General features: G+C 43.1%; 1 protein-coding gene across 4 annotated transcripts in view; it reads left to right on the top strand.

Moving 5' to 3' along the window:
• The first annotated feature begins 3,653 nt into the window (after nucleotides 1-3,653).
• Nucleotides 3,654-25,548, top strand: part of KLF7 (KLF transcription factor 7) — a 103,236-nt gene continuing 81,341 nt past the window's right edge. For 3 of the 4 annotated variants that reach the window (XM_027965128.3, XM_027965127.3, XM_060410295.1), the window contains exons 1-2: nucleotides 3,654-3,701; nucleotides 3,915-4,154. In XM_027965128.3, coding sequence (XP_027820929.1) covers nucleotides 4,053-4,154 — 102 coding nt within the window. In that variant the 5' untranslated portion in view covers nucleotides 3,654-3,701; nucleotides 3,915-4,052. Of the gene's footprint in view, nucleotides 4,155-25,548 lie in introns of all 4 variants that reach the window. The other variant, XM_060410296.1, reaches the window with a different exon arrangement.

The following is a 25,548-nucleotide window of genomic DNA, read 5'->3' as shown; positions in this document are numbered from 1 at the left end:
ACTTTTCTGGTAGTAACAGTCTGATGTCTTGACTGTTTCTATTTACATATAAAATTTTTACTATTTTGGTCATAAATATCCTCATAATAAAATAAACATTATTTAATCTTAGGTGTTTCCTATATGATGATTTTCAAAGGCTGATATTTTAACAAGTATCATCAGTGTCTTCTAAGGCAACACATGCGGGGGACATAGATTTTGGAGTGAACTTGGAGTCAGACCTATATTTCCATCAGCTTTTGCCACTGAGACATGTGACAATGGGCAAATTATGTGAACCCTCCGACTTTGGTATTTTCATCTGTGAAAATGGAGCAATAATAGCTCCCTCAAAAGACTGTGGTGAAGATCAGACTTGAACACATTTAAAATGCCAGGTATAGAGAAAGCATTCAGTATGCAAGTTATAGCAGCGCTACTTAGTTTTGCTTTGTTATTTTTTTGACTGCCAAAGTTCCCTTGTGATCTTAACTTGTTGATTATTTTGTACCTTCAGATCCTTTCCATGTGCTTTGCAATGTGAACCAAGTGTCTCTAGGCTATTAAAGTTAGCTAAACATGACTAATTTTGAAAACGTGCCTTTAGGAGAGCCTTGTTGGAAAAATCTCTTAGAATGAATTCTAGAAACTGAAAAAAAGTCATAATGAGTGTTTTAGGATTTACACTAAAATTTTGGTTGACTTCTTCTATTAGTATGGCAATTTACATGAGAAAAACCTCAATGGAAGCCTCCCTTTTCCACACTGAAGAAGTTTTTTATAAACAAATCTTGACTTAAAATCAAGAAACTCAGTCTTTTACCTTGTAGAAAGCCCCATTCAGAACACAATCTTGGAAGTCAGGTGCTCCTAGGTTTGAACCCCTGTTTGGCTGCTTCCTGGTTGTGTAACCTTGAGCAACTTAGTATTTCCAAGCTTGGGTATCTTTACCCATAAAGTTAGGAATAATAAAAACACTTACCTTGGGACTGTCATGAAGCTGAAAGGTGAAATTGCATATAAAATGTTTACGTGCCCATGCAGCTTGGCACATTGTGCTTAATAAATATTATGTGCAAAATCTTTGGACTCCTAAGTTAACAGGTATGTCATATTTTGTTCAAAATGGTAATAGCATAATACAGAAACAAAAAAAAAAATTTCACTTGAGTTTCCAACATCAAACTTAGGTTCTTTGGTCTTCCCTTGTCTTTTGCCTCCTGGGTTTCCTATATTTAGCTTCCTTTTCTTCCCCTATTACTTTTGAACGTATCTTCTGCCCCAGTATTTCTGGGTGGTCTCCTCCCTATCCCCACCCAATGAGAATAGCATGTGGGGTGGGGGTGGAGGGTAAGGGGAGACAGTATTCCAAATAGGCAAGAGGTTTCTATCTTCCTCCTTCCCTAAGACTCTGGTAATATCCCCCCATAAGCCTGATTAGTTCAGATTTATGTACTCAGCTAAAGCCAGGAGATAAAAACATCTAACATTTAGTATTCACCTAATAGCACCAGATACAGTATGTCAGGTGAGTAACAAACATTATTTTAGGACATCTTGACTGTTCATAAGGATCAGGCAAGTAGATCTCACTATTCCTGTTTCTGAGAAAGGTAGTCAAGAGGGTCTGAGCCAGTAATTGGCTCAAAGACACACAGCTAGAAAGTGGCACTATCAGTGGTCATAAGGATCAGTTAATGGATTAATTGGGGTGTGATGGCTCTAAGTGGTTTTCTGCTTACAGGAAAGGCCCACATAGCCTTTGCATACCGGCACTTATATGTGTGCTATCATAATATCACCTTATTCATGTAGGACTTTGAACCTTTTTATACCATTTACCTCCTAGTACCACGAATGTGTATACATAACACTAAGCGCACCAAGATCCTTGTGCATTTCTTGTGCATACACTTGCAGTAAGCACACCAATTTTATACACATACACTGGATGCTGTAGATCTGACCAACAGAATTCAGGACATCAAAAAGTAAATTAACTTTCCTCAATTCAATAATTCCTGTTTAATTTCCCCTGGCAAATATTGAATTTCAAATTGTGTTTGTCCTATAAAGTAGAATCTTTCAAATATTGTGATGCGGAGATCCACATTGTCAGAAGGAGAGAGTTGAGAAGGGCGATTAACATGGATGTGTTTCTTCTATTATGAGCTGAATTAGGTTTCTCATTTCTGAATAAGTACCAAATTCTGCAATCATTCCAAAAGTGGAAGTTCAGCTCACAGTGCATTTTGGGGAAGCTTAAGCCACACTAACCATTTAAGGTCAAGCAAAGAACTGGTCAACCCCAGCAGCTGGCATAGCGCAGGGCTTTCAGCTGAGATAATAGGGTCTAGATCTATACATCTCTATACGTTAGGTGTATCGAAAACACACTCTGGGTCCTCCTCTCACCACCGCAGCTTGGCTGACACTTTATCTCCAAGTCACAAGAGGGGCCTCACGTTTTAAGACCCCAAACAAGTTGCCTGCTTCTGCCAGCACCTCACGTCTACCCGGATTCCCTCTATTGTCTTTAACAGACAATTCTTCTAATACGTCCCCTTCCAATTAACTCTAACTGGCACTCCGACCCTCGCCGGTCCCCAGAGCCGGGTCAGAGGGCTGGGGAGGGGGTGGGGGGCGCGGCGGCGCGCTCCGCGGCGCCGGCGGGCTGGAGGCGGGGCCTGCGCGCGGGGCGGGCCCCGGGCCGCTGTCTGCGCCCCGCTCCCCTTTGTTCTGCTCCATTGTGTGGCACTTCCTCCTCCGGCGCTTCTTCTCTGCACTCTGGTAGCCGGTGGGGAATTCGTGAAGGGGTTTTGGTGACTTTTTCTTTCCCCCCGCCTCCGGTTTATTTTTTAGGAAGTGTGGAACTCTTCTGCGCTGCCCCTCCCTCGCGGTTCCCCGCCTCCGGGCCTGGGAGGGAGGCGGAGTGGGAAGTGGCTGGCCCTCTTCCCCACGCCGGCTTCCTCGTCCTCCCACCTTGCTCTTCCTCCAGGAGGCATCCTAACCCCGCATTCTGGACTTTCACCTCCTGACCGGCCGCATCCGAGCCCGAATGGTTATACGCGACCCTCTCCCTTCTGAGGGGCGCCGGCTCCGGCCGCCCGGGGCTCCATCTGGCACCAAAGCGAAGGTCGAAGGCCGGAGTGCGGCCCGAACCCAGCCGCCTCGGCGTCCCGGGAGCCGGCGAGAGTGTCGCCGCGACCCTCCCCGTCCCTCGCGCTCACGCTACCGGGCCGCGGTGCGGCCGCCTCAACCCCCTTATATAGCCCTCTAAAAATAGCTCGCCTCGCACCGCCTTGTAAGGCAGCGGGGAGATTCGCAGCTCGCCAATCGGCGCCCGCCGCCAGGGCCGAGCCCCGCCTCAGGTCCCGCTCCGCGCTCCCCATTGGTCCTGAGTGACTTCATGAGCCCCCTATTTACCTTACATGGTCACACGCGGCCTAATGGACGCCCTCCTCCGAGATCCCACGGCTGCGCGGAGAGCGGGGCGGAGGGAGGGAGTTTGGGGAGGGGGAAGAGCAGGAGGAGGAGAAAAGGAGGAGGAGGGGGAGAGACTACAAACTAGCAAGGATGGGGTGGGGGGTGGGGAGGGAAGGAAAGGGGGGGGAGAGAAGCGATCGCGAGAAAAAAAAAAATGCAACCTCCCAAAATAAAGAGCAAAGATTGCATTAGGAGCGAACAGCGCTGCAGAAATAGATGGCAGCTTCGTATCAGTGAGTTTGCATCCCCCTTCCTGATCCACGAGCTGGAGTGATTAGAGCCCTGGAAGGGAATTGTTACTCCCGTGGAGAAGTCCCCTTTTCCTGGCAGCCGTCTGCACTGTACACGCTGGATGCTTCTCTCCATCCACCCCACTCAGTCTCTCCTCTCTCACCTCCTCTCTCCCTCTCTCCTGCATTGATTTTTTTTTTTTTTTTCCTTTTTAGTTGACTGAAACAAAACAAAACAAAAGGGCCACTGGATGTCTGCCTTCTTGGGGGGTGAGCCAGACAGACTGACAAACAAACAGACCCAACTGTGTTCGGGGGAGGGTTTCTCCTCCCGTTTTGCCCGGCAGCAGCAACATGGACGTGTTGGCTAGTTATAGTATATTCCAGGAGCTACAACTTGTCCACGACACCGGCTACTTCTCAGCTTTGCCATCCCTGGAGGAGACCTGGCAGCAGGTGAATGATTTAAATTACTTGTGTAAATCGTGTGGTGGCGGCGGACTCGCAGGGGCTGCGTTGGTGTGGGCTTGGGGTTGAATTTTTTTGTTTGTTTGTTTAATTTTTTACCCCCTTTTTGGCTGTTTGTTGTTGAAAATGTTTTCGGAAACAGTCATATGCTTACCTCTCCACCCACCCCCTAACCCCGTATAGTGTGCAGAGCTGAGCAGCCGGTCCGAGCTGCCTGCGTTTCAGTCACCAACACACATCCTTGTGCACATTTTGTTGGGCTCACAGTCCTCCAGCAGAGACCTGCCTAACTTCTGGGGTTCAGGAGGAGCCGGGTGGGAAGGTGGTTTGGGGCTTAACGAGCCATCGCAGACAGCTGCCGCGTCCCTACATGCACTAGCTGTACCTACTTGGTACCTTAAATCAGGTTCATCTCTTTCAACTGGTGCTGACGGCCGTCAGATGCGAGGGGGTGGGGGGTGGTAAGAGCAAAGCGGGGTGTTTTCCTAGTAATTAGCGAGTGTCAATAAAGAATAGGAACTTGATTTTAAGATTAGAAGGTGGGCAGGAGGACGAAGAACCCAGTTATAAAAGGTACTCAAGGATATCTTGGAAGAGGACGGGAAGATATATCTATCTAATGCTGACCATGCATTTTTAGGTTTCCCCAGTGCAATATCCGCGGAAAGAGATCACTCTCTGCCTGTGTCCTTGCTTCCCTCTTTCGTTTGGTGTCCCTCTCCACTCAGCACAACCTCCGACAAAGGGTGGTGTGTGCTTCCATGCCTCTGACTTTGTCTTAGAGGACTAGTTAAGAAACTCCTAAGATGCTGAAGGGCACCAATGCCAAGTTGGCTAGATGTCCCAGGGAGGGGGAAGTGGGGCTGGTGACAAGTTCACTGGGCTTTGTGAAGTGGAATAAAGAAAGTGCTGGTCAGTGGAAAGTGCCAGATCTGCTGCAGAAACAGTGGTTTTTCTCAGTAAGGATTGGGAGCTGCTGAGGGGACATTCTTCAGGAAAGATGGTGGATGGGGGGAAGGTGGAGGGACACGAGTATGCTTTAGTATTCTTTCAAAATTCTACAATGTGTATCATGGAAAGTCCAAGAAGACAATTCAGATTTGCACGGTGGAACTGTGAACGTTCACAATCCGTCTTGGAGAAACGTGCTTGCCCTTGGGGAGGGCTGCGAGAGGCTTGGTGTGTGGCTGCTCATGTAACTTCTCTGCTTCCTGACAGCAGCTTGTTAAGGCTAATGAACGGCTGGATTTCCTCTGCCAGGATCCAAAGCCGGATTTGCCGGCTCGAGTCTAAGGATGTAACAGTCGCTGCTTTAGCGAGTGAGGTTTGGTTTTCGGTGTAAGGAGGTGATCCTCTGTACCGTTGTTACTAATTGCTGTTATTCCCCTGATTCTTCCAGGCTGGAGTTTCTCTGGATACTGGTCTCTGGTGTCTGTGGGTCCACACATGCATTCCTGCCTGAGGATGCTGGCAGATGTGTTTGACTTTGTCTTTCTCTAAAGGCACACACAGCACACACTTTTTTCAGCATAAGGCATTTCTCCAGTGCATCTTTTCTTCCATCCTTGATGAGACTGCCTCATGAAGGGTCTCACTGGAGCTTTTTCCTCCTTTTATTTCACATGCTAATTAAACCAAAAGGTTGCCAGAATTTCATTTTCAGAAATAGTCTTCATTTCACACTGTCAGCCCACTGGTGTTGAATTGGTTGCCTATTAACAACAGTCTAGACTGGTTAGGGAAGAGAATCTGTTGATTTAGGCAGCCCTTGTTTGTGACTAACTGTTAAGTAGGCTTGGAGGAAAGAAAGTTGGCTTTATTTGTTACAACGTTCCCCCCTGATGAATCACCCAACTTTGTTTTGGTTCAAGTTTTCACAGTAGTAAAGCCTGTTTTTGGGGGAAGGCCTCTCCAGAGGAAACCTGCCTTTCTAGATCTGGTTAGACCATCCATGAGAACATCTAGATCTATAAGGAAACGTCATTGGTTTGATAATTAGAGGATGTATTAGGTCTATTGTTTCCTCAGAAGACTTCTCTTCTTTTCTCTCCACCTCCCAACCCCCCTCCTCCTCACTTCATCTCACCCCCTTCGAGGGACCTCTAGTTTAGTTTCTATCTGTGGGCAAAGGAATTTCAGCCCAGTGAACCTCCTTCCCTATTTCTTGCCTTAATCCTGTCCTACTGCCTGTTACCCTCACCGTCAGATCCTTTACCACGCTCTTTCAGAAGCATGCTCATAGTCCATACTGAAATGTAACTTGTGAGGACACAGTCCTAAATGAGCTGTTACTCCAAGGAGCTTTCTTCTCTGGACTCCTTAATCACAAATGCTTTCTGTAAAGGTGGCTGTGACTCCCAAGTTCGTACTGGTGACATATCTCTGACTTCTATCTCTTCCTCTCTCTCCCTACACCCTCCCCTGTGCCGCTTCAGAGTATAAAGGAGGGGAATGTGGTTACATGCAACTGTTGGTTCCCAATCAACCATCAGATGGTGAAATTTTAAGTCTCCTTTGCTCAAATCAGCTCAGGAAGGTTGCTACAAAGAACCCCAGGCCGGAGGAAGTTTCCTGATGCTCTGGGGTAATCAGATTTTAGAGGTCAAATGAGGAGCAGTTATTAGATGTACTCCTGAAAGTGAACAGTGTACCTTGAGATGAGTGAAATGCAAAGATTCCAGTAATCTGATTTGGTTCCTAAGAAAGACTAGCTTGGATGATAAACCCAAGAACATCTGTGCATTTGAAAATTAAGGATGGAGGTTTTATTTTAAACTCTTGCCTGAGATAATTGTCCTGCTTAACTGTCAGTGAGCTCATCATGGATCTCCTGTCACAGGGGTCATCATTTTGACATTGGGTTTTGGGACAATCGTGTCTTCTCCACATCCAGCGCCAACTCTGAAAATCGTTGCCGGTATAATTTTTAAATCCAGATGGACATCCTACATTAACAGTTCTCCATTCCTGAGCTCTGACTGCATATTTAAGCACTTGGCTCAAGTAACATCATCCCTGCCTGTCATATAACTGTAAATTACGCTGTGCTTATGTGGTCTATTATTTTATGGAATTCAGCTGACGCACAACTCCTAAGGCCACCAGCCTTAAGCCCTTCGGAAACTTGCAGGAGATTTTCCAAGAGCTGTCTGAGCAAAAGTAGAAAAAAGTCAAAGGTAGGACAGAAGCTAGCGCAGTGTATAGGGTACCACTTGATGGATAATAGGGGACCCATTCATGAGTTTTGTCGCCATCAGAAATCATGGTTTTTCTGGATGCGGTGCTGATTTGGAAGATGAAGAAGGATTTAATACAATATTGATGGTTATTTTTCTTTGGGAAGCTACAAGCATTTTAAGAATTTTGATATATTCTTCACACCTAGACTGCTGTTTCATGAGTACAGGTCAAGTAATGATGTTCTAAGTCTTATTTACACTTAGCCTTAACTTTATGCCATTGAGGAGCATGGTGTGTTTACTGGAAAACTCTTATGGAATTATGTTTGTTGTTAATGCTGATTCATAATTGGCAGTTGGGGTCAGTTTCAGGCCTCCCTTGTGCTCAGAGAAAATTTTCCACTGCTACTGGAAACAAATAAATAAATCATAGAACATTCCTCCCTCCTCCCCCACTCCCCCATTGTTTTAAACTAATGGCATACTTGGCTACTGTAAGAACTGCAGCGTCCCCATAACACTGCAATTTCATCTTGGTGACAGGCACCCTGAACCACTTTTTACAAGGGCCTTTGGTATGAAGCATCTCTAGGGGACAACCTACAAAAATGGTTGCCATCCAAGAACAGCCTCATGGTGCAAGGGATAGGATTTGCTCTGTGAGCTGCACTGCTTCTCCTACACAGGGATCGTGCCTTCACACTGCCTTCTACAGGCCTGAGCAGCCAGGTGCTGTCTCAGCCAGAAAGACAAAGCAAACTGTAGGGTCCCTGCACCCGCAGGTTTGCCTCTGTCCCCAGTTTGCAGAAAACCTTGTCGTGAATTAGAATTTCTTGGCAACAGCACCACCCAGGGAAATTTGTAGACACAAAGGAGCCTTGCTAACCACACTGAAAGGATAAAATAGCTGGCTTTTTATTTATTTATTTATTTATTGTGTGTGATTTGTGCGTTCTTTAGTTACCATAAGCCTATTTTTTAGAAAATTTGAAACAGTGACTTGGCAGATGAAAAAAAAAAATTGGAACTGCCCCTGTTACCCAGATTTCCTTTATAAGGATGCAGTCACTAAATAAATGTAGCTTTGCAAATGAAAGCACGTGTGAATGCCATCAATCACACACTTAGCCTTTCTTTAACAGATTCATTTCCATGTTCTTCTGAATAGATACATCTCTCTGTAGATTTAGGGTCTCTCAAACATGATCATTAAGTCTACCTGTTTCAGTTTGGTATTTTAAAGTGAATGAATGTTACAATGCAGATTTTTTTTTTTTTTTTTTACTACATCTGTCTTTAGTTGCGGGAGAGGGGGTAAAGGAAGTGGTGACTTCTTTGTTCTCCATGTAACTCCCACCCCCACTCCCTACCCTGAGGAGAATGTGATGTTGGGGTCCAATCCATTTAAAGGGCAGAGCAGAAGATGCACTGTGACACCTCACCCTGAAATGATTTATGTATGGGTATGTCAGAGACCTTCAGTGTTCAAAATGCGCTCTTCCTCTCTCTCAGCCCATTCTAAATATAAATGCCAGTGGGGGCTATTTGCCTCTCCACTTAAATGGGAATAGTTTAGAGAGGGTCCTAATGGCGCTTTTAGTTGCCATTCTCTTATAAATCTTCAGATTCTTCTCCCATCAGAGAATTCCCGCATTTTAACTTTGTGCGTTCAAGAAGGCAATGCAGAGTTCTTTAATCAGCCTATGCTTACTGGGGAGGGAAGGCAGTTTCCTCCAGCCAGCCCCAAATGACTCATGTTGATAGGGTAGCTGGCCACACGGGGTGGCAGACACCCCCTATCTCTGCAGTTTGGCAGTAGCACACCAGGAGTTTTCAGTCACCTTTGCTGGCTTCCATGATTGGCAAATGCAGAGAATGCCTCTGTGATTCCGGTACACTCAGTCTATCAGTTAGCCTGTATGTTGGGACAGAGATTTGCTGAAAGTTTAGGACAGCTCCCCAACGTAACCTGAGCAGTGCCAGAAGGGTGAGGGGTGGAGATGTATCTCTCTACAAACAAACCCCTTTGTTTTCCTAGATGAGCTGAGTGCTTGCTTTGCATGAACAGGTAGAAATATTTTAACCCAGATGGCCAGATCTTACCAAGAACAGTGATTAGGAAGCTCTACGAGCACTAAAGGTGTTAAAGTCAGTGGAACAAGATACAGCAGCTAATCATTAATGTTACGTGCAACACCTGCAGGTTAAGAAATACTCCTCTGCCCAGATACATTGTGTGCTTATTTTATAATATCACACACCCACAGGAGAAACCCTCCTCATTCAATTTTAAGTGTTCCCCAGATCAGGTCCTGCATTACTAGGACAGGTTTTTACCTAAAATTGGTCATCATCCTGTTCCTCTCCCTTCTTGTTCTTTCACTTTGGTTTTCTGCTGCTAATTTGGAGAAGCATTTCTCCTGCCTTGGTACCTTTTTGTTTTCCTCACTTGGTATTTTGTTGTGACCCTGAGAACTTGGTCCTGCTGAGTGTATTGTGTCTGCTGCACTCTCCATTAGAGCAGCTTCCAGCTGTCCCCATCCACCACGTGCGTGACATACAGAGGGACAGCTGAGGGTCAGCAGCAGCTTCGAGATCCATCTAGGATCAGCCTGCTTGACATGGGAGTGACTTATGATTTCATAGTGATTCACACTGCTGACTGAGCTGGTCGAGGCACTCAGTCACACCTTGTGGGCTTTTCTCTGTTTATAAGAAAATATGGAAAATATTTCACAGTCAGTACTTCATTCCTTTACTTTGGTTATGTGCAAAATACTGTTTGGGTGATGTGAATTTGAATTGGCTATAGGCTCTGCCCTGTATGAGCTTGATTCCAGTAGGGGAGAGTGAGCATGTTCAAAATTAAGTAATGTACTGTTAGAACACCATTGCCAAAAAGAGATTTTAAAAGTAAGCCCTGAATTTGAGTACTGACCCATGCCTCTCTATATAGCCTCAGCTTGTTAAAATCTTGTTTATAGAACATACTTGAGATTTACTAAGTTCTGTTGTGCTTTTGTTTTAGCTAATGGGGTAATGGGGCTGGTGGCCCTTTGGCAGATGAGTAGACAGTGTAAATACACATGTCCGTAATGGCCAGGAAACAGCATCCGTGTCTGTGTCATTCGGAAATGATTATAGGTAATTAAAATAATTAATGTAGAGCCGTATGCAATATCTATTTCTGAATATGGGTTTATTGACATTTCCTAGGGGTCATATTGAAAGTCAGGCCCCAGGCCTGTTATCAAAGCTAGATGCAGATAATCTTAGAATTTCAAATCCTGAAAGACTCTTGGTTTCTTTAAACCAGTAGGCTAGGACCAAGTAGCCAGATGAAGCACTGAACCTTCCAAGGTCCCCCAGCTGTTGTTAACACGGATGGCGGTCCTAGGCCCCAGACTTTCAGATGTGCACATGATCCGTTTGCTTGCTTTTCATCATGTTGTTCTGAATATATTTTGAGTGAGTTCTCATCTTTCCTCCTCTTTCTTTCCCTGTTTCCCCTTAAAAGGAGGCAAGAAAATCCTGTTTTTACTTTGAACAGCACTTGTACATGGAATTTGGGGATTATCTGGGCCCTAAACCAAGCTATTGATATCTTGGAGAAAGCTTATGTGTGTCATTTTATCTCTTTTCCACTTTTAATAATGTGTGGTAACCTGGAAAATGTACACTGTACTAAAAAGACAAAACAAAAGCCCCAATTACAACTCCAGCCCTATGAAAAAAAGTGCTGTCACTTAAATGATAACAAATGGAGTGAGAGTAAGGAGGTGCATTGAGATGGATGTGGTAGGGAGCTGGATGGATGGTGGAACTGGGGTTTTATGTGGAAAGCGTCAAGTGCGAAATGGCGAAATGCTTTGTCTCTGACAACTTGCCAACTAAGAGACTGCGTGAAACTGTAGCAGTTATCATGTGCCAATTCAGGAAAAGCTTTTCTGAAGTGTTTTAAGATTTCTTGAGAGGGTTGGATGGGCAGTGAAGTTGTAATGGTTTACAAATTTAAACAAAAAAATATTGCACATTGTGATAAGCAGTTGGGAAGAGAGTCAACTTCTGTGTGTTTTTTTAAAAAGTCCTGTGGGGCTGGAAGGATTGTGCTGGCCTAATTTTGAGTGACTCTAGGGAGGAAAGGAAACTCGGAGTGCTCTTCACTCTACCTCCCAGCAGCTTTTGGCCCTTCTCCACCCAATCTCTGGTACTGATGATGGTGAAAATTCTCTGTTGGAACTTGTCTCGCAGACTGGCTTCACCTCTAAGATCTTAGAAACTGAAGTTTGCTTCCCAAATGGAGACTTCTTTATGTCGTCAAAGCCGTAATCTACATGTCCAGCTCCGATATCTTCCTGAGTTCAGGCTCACAGTTTGGAATTGGAAACATGGGGGCTGACGCTAAAGACTTTTGGGATTGTTCCGTTATGACCTCAGCTGAATATGCCCCGAAGTGTGAGCTCATCCAGTCTGTCCTCCTTTTCCTGGCTTCCCTGTTTCTTTTACTAATCACCTTTCTTATGGGATCCAGGTTTGAAGGTTCTAGTATCTTTGGCTCCTCTCTTTCCCTTGACTGTAATCGGTTGAAAAACCCCCTTGACTTGGTTCTTACCGTACTGCACCTGGTCTCCTTTCTTCTTGTTCTGCCATTGCCCCAGGGCAGCCTGGCTACCTCGCCTGGATTGACTTACTACCTCAATCACCCTGTTTCTGATTGTAGGTGTTTCCCTCTTTTGCGTATGATGAAGCCAAACTTCTAAGAGTCATAGTGTTCCTGGACTGAGTCTAGGTAGTAGTCACAAGTTTCCCCCCTTGTTACCATGTGAGCTGCCATACAAATTGAATGATTTTACTTTTTCTGCTTCTGTCTTCATTTATGTCATTTCCTTCAGACTTCTCCCTTCTTTTTCCTTTTCCCTCGTGAGTCTCTTTGTCCAAATTCTACCCATCCTTTGACTTTCAGATGGTTGCCGCATCGTCCAGGAAACTCCCTCACATTCCCTTTGCCAACAGTAATTGCTACTATTTCTACACTCTTGTGTAGAACTTTCTACTTCCTCGTGATGCTTTTCAGTTTTGTCCTGTAATATAGTTTTTCTTTTTTCCCCATTACCCTGTTTTTCCAGGTAGGTTGTATGATTTGGAGCAAAGTCCATGCCTTGGTTATAATTCTGAGAATAAACTTTTAATACATAACCCTTGAGGTTCTTAGAAAGCCATGTACATGGTAGACAATCAGTGGATATTTAGGACTTAAGATATGACTATGACTTAAGATTTGACTATGTGTGCAGTAATGATTCACAACTGTGGTTGTACCCCAGACCAATTATATCAGTATTCCTTTGGGTGGAACCCAGACATCAGTGTTTTGTGTTTTTTGTTTATAATCTTCTGGGTGATTCCAATATGCAGCCAAGGCTTTGAGCTCTTAATCTATGGAAGGTTAATATCAGATATATCAGAGTAGTAGTTGGCTACTCCTTATATGGAAATATTTTATTTCTTGTATAACTTGGAAGCTAAGTGTAAAAGAGGTTTATAGTAAAGCAGGGTAGTGGTGGGTATACTTCATCCAGCTCCTTGGTTAATAGCAACTGTCCAAGTGTTGTTTGATCTTTCTTGTTTTGCTTTCCTTTACCCTAAAGTGTTGAGTACAGTCTCATTTAGCTTACATTTCCTCTGACCCACTAGAGGTTTGCTTAACCTGGTCAAATTCCATTTCTGGTACTTTTGTGGTGGTGGGCACTAAACTCCAGCCGTGCCGTGCTTCAAATAATTCATTCTCGGCAGGCTCTCGACCATGATTTTCCACTTAGCTCAGCCCGCTCTGTGGTTTTAAAGGGATGGATGCATGCGTGAACATCTGTTGGATGATGCCAGATAGGTATTAGGTAGCAGTTCAACAGATTTCTTCCTGACCTCACTGTTTGCAAGTAGACTCTGTTTATAAAGAATTTCAAAGGACCCATGTTTCTAGTAAGAGGAGCAAAAATAAACTGTAGAAGAATTGCCACTGAGGACATTCAGGCAAGGAGGCCGCCTCCTCGTCCATAGAAGGCTTTAGCTCTTGTGGTAATGACTGTGGGCATGTGGTGATTTTCACAAAGAAACCTTAGAAAGGCCTCGATTTCAAACTGTGATGTTTGCAAAAATGTATGTACTGTAGCTGCATCCTTTCATCTATAAACTGTCTTTGATGGGGGTATGGTTGGCAAGAGAGAACATCAGGAGAGGAGCTCAGAGCTCAGGGTTGAAGGATATCTTTTGGAAAGCTCAACCCAGCTGTGAAAACGGCAATTAGCTGTGGAGCAATCGCTCGGCAAGGGAGTGCCTGCCTGCTCCTGACCCTGCGTTCATGCTCACCTTCCAGAGCTCAGGTTGCGGGAATTCAATGGCCTGGTCACAGTGCTGGCTCTTATTTTTGGAGAGGTGGCAGATTTGCTTGGCATACAAAGGAGTGGAAATAGATGGCCCCATCCCTCCCTTTTGAGCTCTTAGTGTTTGTTCATAGGGCCACTGTAGACCCTGTTCATAGAGCACAGCTCCTGTCTAAGAGGTGAAGGATGTCATCTGCGAGGAGCCCCCTGTGCAGAGCTGATTCTCCTGTGAGCTCCCTGAGATGCTGCTCAGTGTCACACTGAGTCTTTGGCTTTGCCTTCTGCATTCCAAAATGACCCCGCCCTCCCCTGTGCATTTACCTCCCTGTATTAAGTTTCTTTCTTTCTTTAATATGGACCAAGAGATGGTTTCCTCTGTGATGGGGATGTTCATGTTGCCTTGTAAGAGTCTAACAGACATCTGTATTGAGCTTTTGTTTTCAAGGACTCAGGGTGTTTTGATCAGGATCTCTTGTCACTGGCACATTCTTTCTGTAACTAAGGAACACACAGATATTACAGAATTTCCCATTCAGAGGTGAGAAAAATGGGGCAGAGGAAGATGAAGCAAGTTGTCTTCATGTGGCTGCAAAGCAGATGAGTTGCAACACCCTTGGTGGAACATTCTTTCCTCTTCCTTCTTTCAAGTTGGCCATTCTGTCTATCACCATAACAAGCATCATAATAATACCTGTGCTAAGTCGCTTCACTCGTGTCTGACTCTTTGTGACCCTGTGGACTGTAGCCCCCCAGCCTCCTCTGTCCATGGGATTCTCCAGGCAAGAATACTGGAGTGGGTTGCCATGCCCTCCTCCAGGAATAATATCTAATAGATATCAGATACTTCCTAGAGGTGATCTCATCTGAGCACGTTATACACATCATTTCATTTAACCCTCACATGAACCCTATGAGATACATTTTCTGCTTAATCCTCCTTTTACAGATGGATACATTGAGGTGAGAGTTATTAAATGACTTGCCTAAAGTCACACAACTTGAAAGTCTGGTTGAGCCAGATTGGGCTCAGAATGAGCCCAGGCAGTATGCTCAGGAATCAGAATTTCTACATTTATACTGAATCCTAGTTAGGAAGGAGACACCAAGGCAGAAAACAAAGGTCATGGCTTGGGACTCAATGGAGCTGTATGGATTTGAAGGCTTTTTGGCCTATCTTATTTCTGGGACTTGATTTTCTCATCTGAAAAAGAACTGGATTGTACTCAGGCTCCTTAATGGCTCAGATGGTAAAGAATCTGCCTACAGTGCAGGAGACCCGGTTTGATCCCTGGATCAGAAAGATCCCCTGTAGAAGGGCATGGCAACCCATTCCAGTATTCTTGCTTGGAGAATCCCATTGACAGAGGAACCTGGTGGGCCACAGTCCATGGGGTCTCAAAGAGTTGGACATGACTGAGTGACTAACACTTGTGCTAGGGTTTCTTAAGGTCATAGCGTTTGTATTAGTCAAATTACATGAGGTGTTGAAATCAGGCAGAGCTGGAGCCTTGAGAAAGTCACCCAGCATCTCTGAGTCTATTCTGTCGTGGGTGGAATGGAGACAGTAATGCCTCAGTAAGCGCAGGCATGTTGGCTCTCTGGCCCAGTGTCTGGCACATAGCATCCACTCAACATATTCTTTTCCCATTTTCAACCATCCTTCCTTCCACTGAAAACAGTGCTCTTTTTCTAAATAGTATCACTGGTTTCTCTAAGGCCCTAGTCATCTCGAGTGTCTAAGAGAAGGTGAATGATGGAAAGGCATGGTATTTCCTTTATCCATCCCACCAGAGCAGCTTTCATGAAATCACTTGTGCTTAGTAGTGGGGAAACACTCGCAATATCCATTGCCCCCCAAAACTCAGCCTCCTTTGATACTGCTGGAATTTGCTTGGCTTGCTCATGCCCATGTCCAACTCATTCCCTCTCTTTCCAGTCTTACTTAGGACTTTTCCTAAGTTTCTCCAGCATGTGGATATTTTTCTTTGTGAGTCAGAATTATGCACATATACTGTAATACAGTGCCGGTTACTATACCTGCCTTTTCTGCCTTACCTGATGACTGAGCTTACAGCAGCTTATGAGAGTGAATCAGGTTTTATGAGATCTATAAATATCTCCGATAGGATTTTTATTTCATTTTCCCCCTTCAAATAAGACATAATAGAAGCACTCACATACACAAGGAATATTCTTTCTGTGATAAAGTGGGTGTTTTTGAATTGGCCTCTGAAAAGCAATAATTTGATGTGGTTGTTCATGTTGGGAGTTTTATGCGGGAGGGGGAAGAATCATACATATGCTGCTATAAAACTTGAAGATTATTTCCTCATATTGAAGGTTTAGCCCAGTACCTATGGAGAGATTTATGTCAGAGATGCCAGCTGTATGTACAGACTACATCTCCTCCTTCTGAGAAGTGTGTGTTTGTGTGTTTCTTAGACACACAGAAACCAGGGAAGGAAAGTCCCATTGGCTGACAGAAGGGGGGGCTCCCAGAAAGAAGATTTCTAGTTCTTTGTCTCATTTGCTTCTAGCTGCCCCATGGGAGGATCTCGTCATCCTTCTCTGGACTTCATGAATTTCCTAGGGAGATTTCACACCACTTAATATATCTCAATGAAATTTTTTCCCTTGGAATTTCACTTTTTTTTTTTAACGAGTCTTAAGCTTACCCAATTTTTAAAAAATGTACATTCCCCAATACCAAGAATGGAAAGGATTTTTCTTACCTTGCTTTTTGAGGAGTATCTAGAAGGAACCTTGAGCATATAACTTTAAAGAATCCATTAAAAATAAAACTGTGAGGGTTCTATGTCCCTCGTTTTTACTGCCTGGAAAATAGAAGTCAGGAACTCCACTTGCCATCTTACTCAGGACTGTTGTGACAAAGATAATTATGGACTTAACACTGGTTTTTGAAAAACTGAATATCTGACTCTGACTACTTAGGATTTTTGTTTTGTTTCTTTGCACACCTCTCCTTGCATACATCTTCCCCCAATGCTCAGTAGCTTTATGTTTTAACTAGATGATAATATAATTTGGCCTCTGAAAAAATAAACTACGTGAACTTAGTATACCTGACCTAAAGGCATGCAGGATTTTTGCCTTAATGTCATTTCATTTTTTTCCATTTAACATCATCTCGGTGTGTAATATAATCCTAGCATTTTGGCTCTGCTACATGCAAACACTATTGCATGCTTATCATCAAATGATATGAGTTCTCTGGTCCCCAGTTTCCTCATGTGTAGACAGTAAGGTAGAGTTAGGAGCAGTCAGATGATCAGATACAAACAGGAAGCTCCTAGGCTAAACTGGCTTCAAGAGCTGTTTTATTTGGCCAGCATACCTATTTCAGTTTTCTTTTTAATTGGCATGCTTTCAGACACATCATACACTCTTCAATTAACCTTGTCTCCACTATTTCTACCTTGCTTTGTTTCTGATCTCTAGCCAGGTGAGCATGCATTTGAGTTTGTGACCCCCAGACTGTCAGCTCTCTAAGTCACCTTCCCCTCCAAAAATGCTGTGATTTGGGGGACAGCCTTTATTTCTTCATGAGTCTCAAGCTGGCTTGATTTCTGTTCTTACCCGGAATCCATTTTCATTCCTTTTTAGACTTCTCTGCCTTGTTGAATGTCTTTGTTTGGGATTCTATTTTATAAAGCAGATTCCAAATTGCATCTCAATTTCTCCGAGTCATCCAGGTTCTGTTGTAGATCATCGAAATCTGGGTTGGAAAAGACCATCTGGATTACCCCACTCCCCGCCTGGGCTGAGTAGTTGCTGCCTAGCATGTTTATTCCTTATTGGTATTTGCAACATTTTCCAATTTGGAAACTGACTCTTAAGTTTCCTGAGCTTGCAGCCTCTTCTTGGTGGAAATGGGAGTGAAGTGAGACAATACCAAGAAAAAAAGTTCTTCTGGTCAGACAACCCTCATTAACAAATGACTGCCATTGTCTGGGTTTCTTTTGTCACTCATGAGACACAACTGATCAGAGGTGGGGAAAAGTCCTTTTTGTGGAAGAAAAACGTGTATCCATTGCTGAGGTTTCATAGTCTTGATATAGAAGTATGTTGTATAGAAGAACCCCATCATCTGCTTTAACTGCTAATTTTTTGTGGAAGTGGATTTTATGTGACTTGTTTCACTGAGGAAGTGATGCTTTTTGTGTGAAGAACTCTAGGGTATTATAATAAAGTACTTTCCTGAGAAGCAAGTAATTGGCTTTTTTTTTTTTTTTTTTTTGCCCTTGGCACTCAAATACTGCCAGCAAGGCACTTGGCCTTCATTTTCTAATGCTTTCAGGATGCTATTCTACATTAGAGGCGTTTAAAAAAATTTATTCTTTTGTATTGGCTCCCTGATATTACTAAGGATATCATTTAGGTTGACCGGCTGGTGATTTTCAAGTCATTCTTTTCCTGTTAAAAAAGCCAGTCCTTCCATTGAATTACTTGATGCTGGGTATACCTCCTTTGCTACAATCTCCAATTACTTTTTCTTTTTAAAAAACTCTGAGTGTTAAGTAAAAGTCCAGCGTCATTATCTTGTTAGCATATGTGTTTATTAATTTTTAAAAACTAAATAGTTGTTTATCTTACTATGTGAATTGACAGCTATTAAAATATTTCTGGAAAGTATCTTTAGAAAGGAAGAAAGAAAGGTAGAAAATAAAAGCAAGAAGAAAAAAGCAGGCAGACCTTATGTGGCCCTCAAATGTCCTTGCACAGTTCTTCTGTGAAAGAGAAGCAGAATGCAAATCTTCCTATCCAAGTCTTCCTATCCAAGATGTGTCTTTCCCTCTTTTTTTATGCACCCTATTCAAAGAGTTTAAGATTTTACAAATATTAGAATCTGAGGACTATTAGACATCTCATCGAAATCTCTTTTCTTTCTTCTTGATTTGCAGATAACCTGCCTGAGCTCTGTTGTTTCAGTCGCAAAGTCGTGTCTGACTCTTTGCGACCCCGTGAACTGCAGCATACCAGGCTTCCCTGTCCTCCACTATTTCCCGGAGTTTGCTGTAGAGCCTGAGCTTTAGAGAGCATTATTTAAGTCCAAGCCAGTATTGGACCTTCAAGTAATTTGCTTTACTTGAAATACTTTATTTTAAAATTTTTATTGTAGTATAGTTGATTTACAATTTGGTATTAGTTTCACGTGTATAGCAAAGTGGTTCAGATATATATACACGCATATATATTTTCAGACACTTTTCCATTATAGATTGTTATATGATACTGAGTATAGTTTCCTGTGCTATATAGTAGGTTCTTGTTGGTTATCTATTTTATATATAGTAGTTTGTATATATTAATCCCAAACTCCTAACTTATCCCATTTCAATATTTCAGATGTCTTCCCATGTTAACTTAATGCATGGTGAAGCATGGCTCAAGGCAGTGCTTCTCAAAGGATGAGCTATCCTCTGTGGGCTCAGGAGCACAGTGTTAAATAACAAAATCACCTTGGGAGGCCTTATTATTATTCCCCTTTCAGTTTTTTTCAGTCCTTCTGACTAACTCCAGGAGAAAGTCTCAGCTTTGTGTCCTTAAGGCTTGATAATCTTTTCCTTCTCTTCCTCCTCCTTCTCTGTCCTGTCCTCCATCCTGCCCTCTCTTTATTCCATCCTTTTTTTTTCATTTTTCTTCCTTTCTTTCTTTTTAATGAAGAGAAAACAGAAACCAAACCCAGAGTTTTTGACAGTCAAATGTCCAGCTATAAGTTAATATTATCATTTTGGTTATATTGTTTTTAATTTTATGGTTATTTTTTATTGATGATCATTTGTAGGAAAAGTATTTTAAAATATATTCAGCCTTAAATTTTTACTGTAGTATAGCTGGTTTACAATGTGGTGTTAGTTTCAGGTGTACAGCAAAGCAGTTCAGATACATATACACACATACACACGTATACTTTTTCAGACACTTTTCTGTTAATAGATTGTTATAAGATTCAGTGCCTTCATGAGGCAGTTTTAAATAATAGGGAAATGATTATACAGATGGAAAGCTGATTTGGTAAAAATGTATGAACGGGGGATGAAATGACATATGAAGAACACTGATGTGGTAGAGAATTCAAGGGACTTGGAGTCAGAAAACTGGAATTTAGTCCTGACTTTGTAAATAGAAACCAGGGCAAATCGCTAAACTGCATTTTCCCATCTGCAGTGTGGGGTTTATAATAATAGGATTATTATAATCAAATGATACATGGCTGTGAAAGTGCTTTGCAAACTATCATATGCTACATAATGTTATTGTTTTCTATTCTGCGGTAGCGGAGGCTTTAGTTTCAGACTTAAACTAGCACTCTCTTGACTTTCTTCTTCCTTATGATTTCTATTCAGTGTTCTGAGCACAGATATAGTAGCTTCTTACTTGTTCAAGTGGGGCTCTTACTTGTCCCCAACTTGCAGCACTTTGAAAAATCTTCCTACTGGTTTTCTAGTGGGGACATAATTTCTAATTTCTTTGTGTGTGTGTGAGCTTTTAAATAAATTTTGAAAACGTAAATTTAGTAAATAGTTTATAGTATGTCAAAGCTAGATTAAGAGAATACATTTGGGTTAATTGATTCTTTTGAGATAAATTTTTAAAACTTAAAAAATATTTTATCACACTCATGAAGGAATTGTGTGTGTGTGTTGATGCCCAGAGATGAAGGAAGTTTGGGTTTTGTGTAGAAAGGAGAACCTTGGGGACAGTTTGCTCCTGAAAGTAGAAGTCTGTGTGGCTAAAATGACTCATTAACAATGTCTGTCACATGTGGTTCAATGATAAGATGGGAACTTGGCCTGGTTAGGAAGTCCTGGACTTGCCAGGACCTTTCAGCTGACTTCCAGAAAAGCCTAGCTTATGCTGCACAGTGGTGGAGTGACAGGGCAGCATTCATGGTCTCAGGGACATGGACTTTCATCCCACCCTGGACAGCCCAGGTCGGAGATAACTGTAGATAAGAAGGGAGGTTGATCTGTCTGACATGAGGACCACACTGGCTGCGTTGGTCAAGCTCCATGAACTCTTCAACTCAGGATGCTCAGATCTCCATGCTGCGAAGAGAGTGCCATTTTGACAAGAATTGGGGAACTCAGACTGTGAGGTCCAAAGGCCCTCTCTCATACTGCCTCATCCTGAGCACTGGTGGAAATGAGGGAGTATCTGGATCCCTGTCTGAGAGAGGGCCACTAGGGTTTTAGCCCATCCCTGTTTTAGGGGTTTGAGTAGCTCTGTCCTTATTCAAAGACATCCATTCAAAGCGAAGGTTTGCAGGAGCAGCCCATGTGGTGGCTTAGCACAGGCCTCTGTTACTCTCTCTCATCATGGTTGGATGGCAGACATGGCCCTCCTCTCAGCCTTGATAGAGTTACTGCTACTGCTGCTGCTGCTAAGTTGCTTTAGTCGTGTCCGACTCTGTGCGACCCCATAGACGGCAGCCTACCAGGGCCTGCCGTCCCTGGGATTCTCCAGGCAAGAGCACTGGAGTGGGCTGCCATTTCCTTTTCCAGTGCATGAAAGTGAAAAGTGAAAGTGAAGTCGCTCAGTTGTGTCCCAACTCTTCGTGACCCCATGGACTGCAGCCTCTGTCCACGGGATTTTCCAGCCAAGAGTACTGGAGTGGGGTGCCATTGCCTTCTCCGTTAAGGGGCTTCTTAAAACTCACAGCTTCCAGTTTGCCCTTCTTCGGACTTTTAAGCGGAAGTGGAAATGGAGAGGGACAGAAATCTGCTTCTGTAGGGATCTGTCAGGACATACCTTTGGCTCAACCTCCCACATGAGAAATTTGATTCTGGGGTCAGGAATGTGACAAAACACTTGAGCATGCAGCTGGATTTTTGCCATCAATGTGATTTTCAGGGAAGTGTGGCCATAAAATGCTTGAGATCATGAATTGGATGGACTCCCCATCTGGAGAGCCATACCTTTCTCTGCAAACTTAAATATTTGTGTACTTTTAAAGTTTAGTTTTGATTTTTTTTTAAAAAGAGGATAGAAACTTAATCAGCTATTAAGAAAAAAACAAAACAAAACAAAACTTGCTTCAGATCTAGTGGTAACATTTTCAAGTTTGCAACAGTTTTATTGGAAAATAATGTTTTGTTCTTTAAAGAAAATCAAACCTGTCCTAAGACATTGCAAGAACTGGCTGATGCTACAACCCTGGCCAGTGAACAAACACGGTGGAAAGAAGCAACAGAGGCTGGGGCTGAAGTTGGCACATTGTATTATCAGAGAAATTTGTCATCATCTGTTATTTATTGTCCTCTTACTTTCAGGTTCTTCCACTGTGGTTTTCCCTGTTGAGTACTAACTTATTTCATTTTAAAAATGCTTTTTATTTTGAAATAATTATAGACTCACAGTAAGTTACAGAAATAATAGAGTCCTGTGTTCCCCACAGTGAGGGCATCTTACTCCATAGCCATCAGATGACTTAGTTCTTTTTGAGGGACTTGCTCTGAGGGAGTGGGGTGGGTGTGGTAAGTGGGGATACCTTGGAATACAGGGATGATGTTATGGGGCAGAAGGGGCTGTAGGCAGAAGGCAGGGGCAACTGAGAAGGAATCCAGGTCATACTTCCCCAGCTTGTTTGTAGCTGGGGCCTCTTGGCTGTTAAAAAGCCAATGAGCTTTTGTGTAAATGAGAAAAAAGAAGAAATAGAATTGTCTCTCTATATATACATTCAAATAAAAGGATATACTTATTGACAGTTTGAGGGGGAAGGAGGAGAGGGTGCTCGGAATTAGAAAGGGAGATTTTATTTTTTAAACCTTTTCTGTTCTGTTTAAATGTTTTTGACCTTCACGTGTGTTCATTACCTTCAATTTTTTTAAGAGCAATCCTGTGATGAAGTGATGGGCCACTTGCATTTTCTTTGTGTTATTTTTTTTCTTTCAGTCTTATGTTCATTTAAAAGAATACTCAGCCTCTTGAGAGGATCAATAATTTGGACTGCTGACAATTGTCTATAATTATACCGTGATTGCTCTTCTTTTAGTGGGGCCAATAAATTAACTCCACTTCTCCCTTCCCCAACCCATTTGAGAAAATAGATACGGGAACCAGACAGATTAGAGGTTAAATATCAGGTTTCAAGTGGGTAAAACTGGATTGAGACCCAGTTGGGAAGTGCCATCTCATCCTGGCGTCCCAGTAGCTACTGTGGAATCCTCTCCCCACCCTCACCCCATGGCTGTAGGCTGCTTATCCAGGGGAAGGAAATGTGCATCCAGCTGAGCAGGTCGCCTGCACCTCACCGCCTACCTGACCCCTCAGGGCTTCCCTCACAGCAGGGGGTTTCCAGGAAGGGGTTAGGATGAGAAGAGAGGAGCACGGGCTATAGTGTTTTTTTCTTTTTTCTTTTTCATCTTTTCTCTTACAATACCTTTCTTGGGCAGGAGTGAGGGAAGGTGGTAAAAAGAAATTTGGAAGCTTTACTTGCAGGACATCCTGGGAGATACTTACCTGAAAGAGGGAGCCCTGTGCCTCTGAGGAATTCCAGGGGAGGAAGGGAGGAGTCTAGTACAGCGCGGGGGCAGGCCCCAGCATAGAAGGAAGACTGGAAGCAGCAATGATGGTTTTATCTTGGTCTGACTCAGGGGAAGGGGCTCAAGGGACCTTGGTCCTAGGCCCTGCTCCTTGAGGAACACTGGCCAGAAAGGGGCTGGGAACAGCTAGGGAAGGGGAGTGACCCAGGGTGTGTTCAGTTCTAGTCTGTCCTGAATTCCCCTAACCTCACCCTGCAGGTAAAAATGGAAAGAATTTGAGGACTGCAGGCAGGTAGCCTCAAGGAAGAGTGGTGGAGGTAGAGAGGGGAACAGAAGAATCCTGTGTCTCCAAAAATGCTGGTGTGGGGACTGCTTTGTCCCTTACCTGTCCACCTGTACACTTGCCTCTTCCTGGCCGCTTCGCATCAAAATAGAACTCACTCCTAGTCCCTGAAGTCAGCTGGCTCTTGCCGATCAGAGTCTGTCATCCACTAACAAGGGATGAAGGAGTCGGAACATACTCCTCCGTAATTAACCATTGGGATGCTTGAGAAGGAAGTAGGGAATGCTCAGTTTTGTAGTTATGCTTCATTTTTCTTCTGTGACTTTTGTTTGGTTCTCTTTCTTTGTGATTTACTCAGTTTCTATCTGATTTCTCAGATAACAACTATTATCTCATGAATAGTTGATAGTGGCGCTTCTTGTGAAGCCGGGAACCACCTATGTTGCTATCCTGGTGACATCACTCTCTTGGTTCCTTTTCTTTAATTGATTAATTTAATTCATCCCTCTCTCTTTCTCTTCCTTCCTCTCTTCTTTTCTTGAAGGCTTTTGATATGCCAAGCATTGTACTCGGTGCTGAGAATGTATTAATGACCCAAACATGAATACTGTCCTTGCTAGAGTCTAGAGGTGGACCCACAAGATAAATAGATATGGACGGATGCATTGTGATGGGCATATAAGGAAAAGAACAAGGTGTCAGGAGAGAATATTTCTTCCGTGACTTTCCCAGTCACATCTGAAATAGTTAAGGAATTTTCTTGCTCATCTCATAGCTTTGTTATATACTCCCCAAAATGTTCTTCTCAAAACTTTTTCCTGGAAGTATGTAGTTGACACTCGAAAAAGAAATCTAAAATGGAACAAATATTTTGGGTTTAGTATACTTATGACCTTTGTTTCATTTATTGCATATATTTCATTTATCATGAGTCTCCTCTTGAGTGTGTAAATTTCTTGCTAAACGAAAAGGCTGTCACACTCCATATACTATATGTATTGTCAGTGTTTGAGTAAGTGTATTATTGTTTGAAGGTTTTTTTTTTTTAACTTCATCTTTTCCAATAGATTTATTTTATTCCTTTCATAGGAAAAAGTGAGGGAAGTAAAGAAAAGGAAAAGCTAATGGTCTTTTCATGTCACAGCAAATCATGGCAGGCAGGAGATTCTGACTAAGCATGTCAGTTAAAGCCTTAATGGTACGTTACGATGCAGCACTTCCTTATAAAATCTGTATACGTAAAAGCAGGAGGTAATTTATAGTCATCAGTGGTGGCAGTTTTAAAAAATATAGATGTGATAAGCATTCTGTTCCTTAAGTTCTGCCTCAGGACTGATTGGTGAGTTGCCATTGTGTCCTGTTGAGTGATGTGAATAATACTGATTAAATATATCAGGTCGTATTTGTTTGATTCCAGCTAAAGGAAAAAAAACCTTTCTGGAAAGAGTGATGCTTCTTTAATAGCAAATGGATTGAATTGATGTAAGTATGGTTTGCAACAAGGGATATTTAACCTTCTATCTAGAATCAAATGCCAGAATCAGAGGCGCTGAAGACAACAATGACTTTACAGAGAAGACTTCCGCTTAATCTGCATGTTGGGAGGAAGGCTTTGGGGATAAAGATGCATCTGAAAACTTACTTCGCTTATCTTTGTGCTGTGTGCTTAGTCGCTCAGTCATGTCTGACTCTGCGACCCCATGGACTGTAGCCTGCCAGGCTCCTCTGTCCATGGGATTCTCCAGGCAAGAATACTGGAGTGGGTTGCCGTGCCCTCCTCCAGGGGATCTGCCCAGCCCAGGGATTGAACCCAGGTGTCCCACGCTGCAGGCAGATTCTTTACCGTCTAAGCCACCTTTCAGCCTTGTAGTGACAGTTACAGGCATTCCTGAGAGATGGTGGCAGGATACTGTAGAGACCAAGGTACAGCCTCACATGAAGGAACGGTGAAATGAACCCTGTTCCTCAGGCATGCATGAAATGTGTTGGTGAAACTGACTTGGTGATAGAGGCAGTTGAATTGGGTCATGTGAC

Source organism: Ovis aries, chromosome 2, assembly GCF_016772045.2.
Source record: "Ovis aries strain OAR_USU_Benz2616 breed Rambouillet chromosome 2, ARS-UI_Ramb_v3.0, whole genome shotgun sequence".
Classification (NCBI taxonomy): domain Eukaryota; kingdom Metazoa; phylum Chordata; class Mammalia; order Artiodactyla; family Bovidae; genus Ovis; species Ovis aries.
This window is presented reverse-complemented; position numbering and strand designations above follow the sequence as displayed.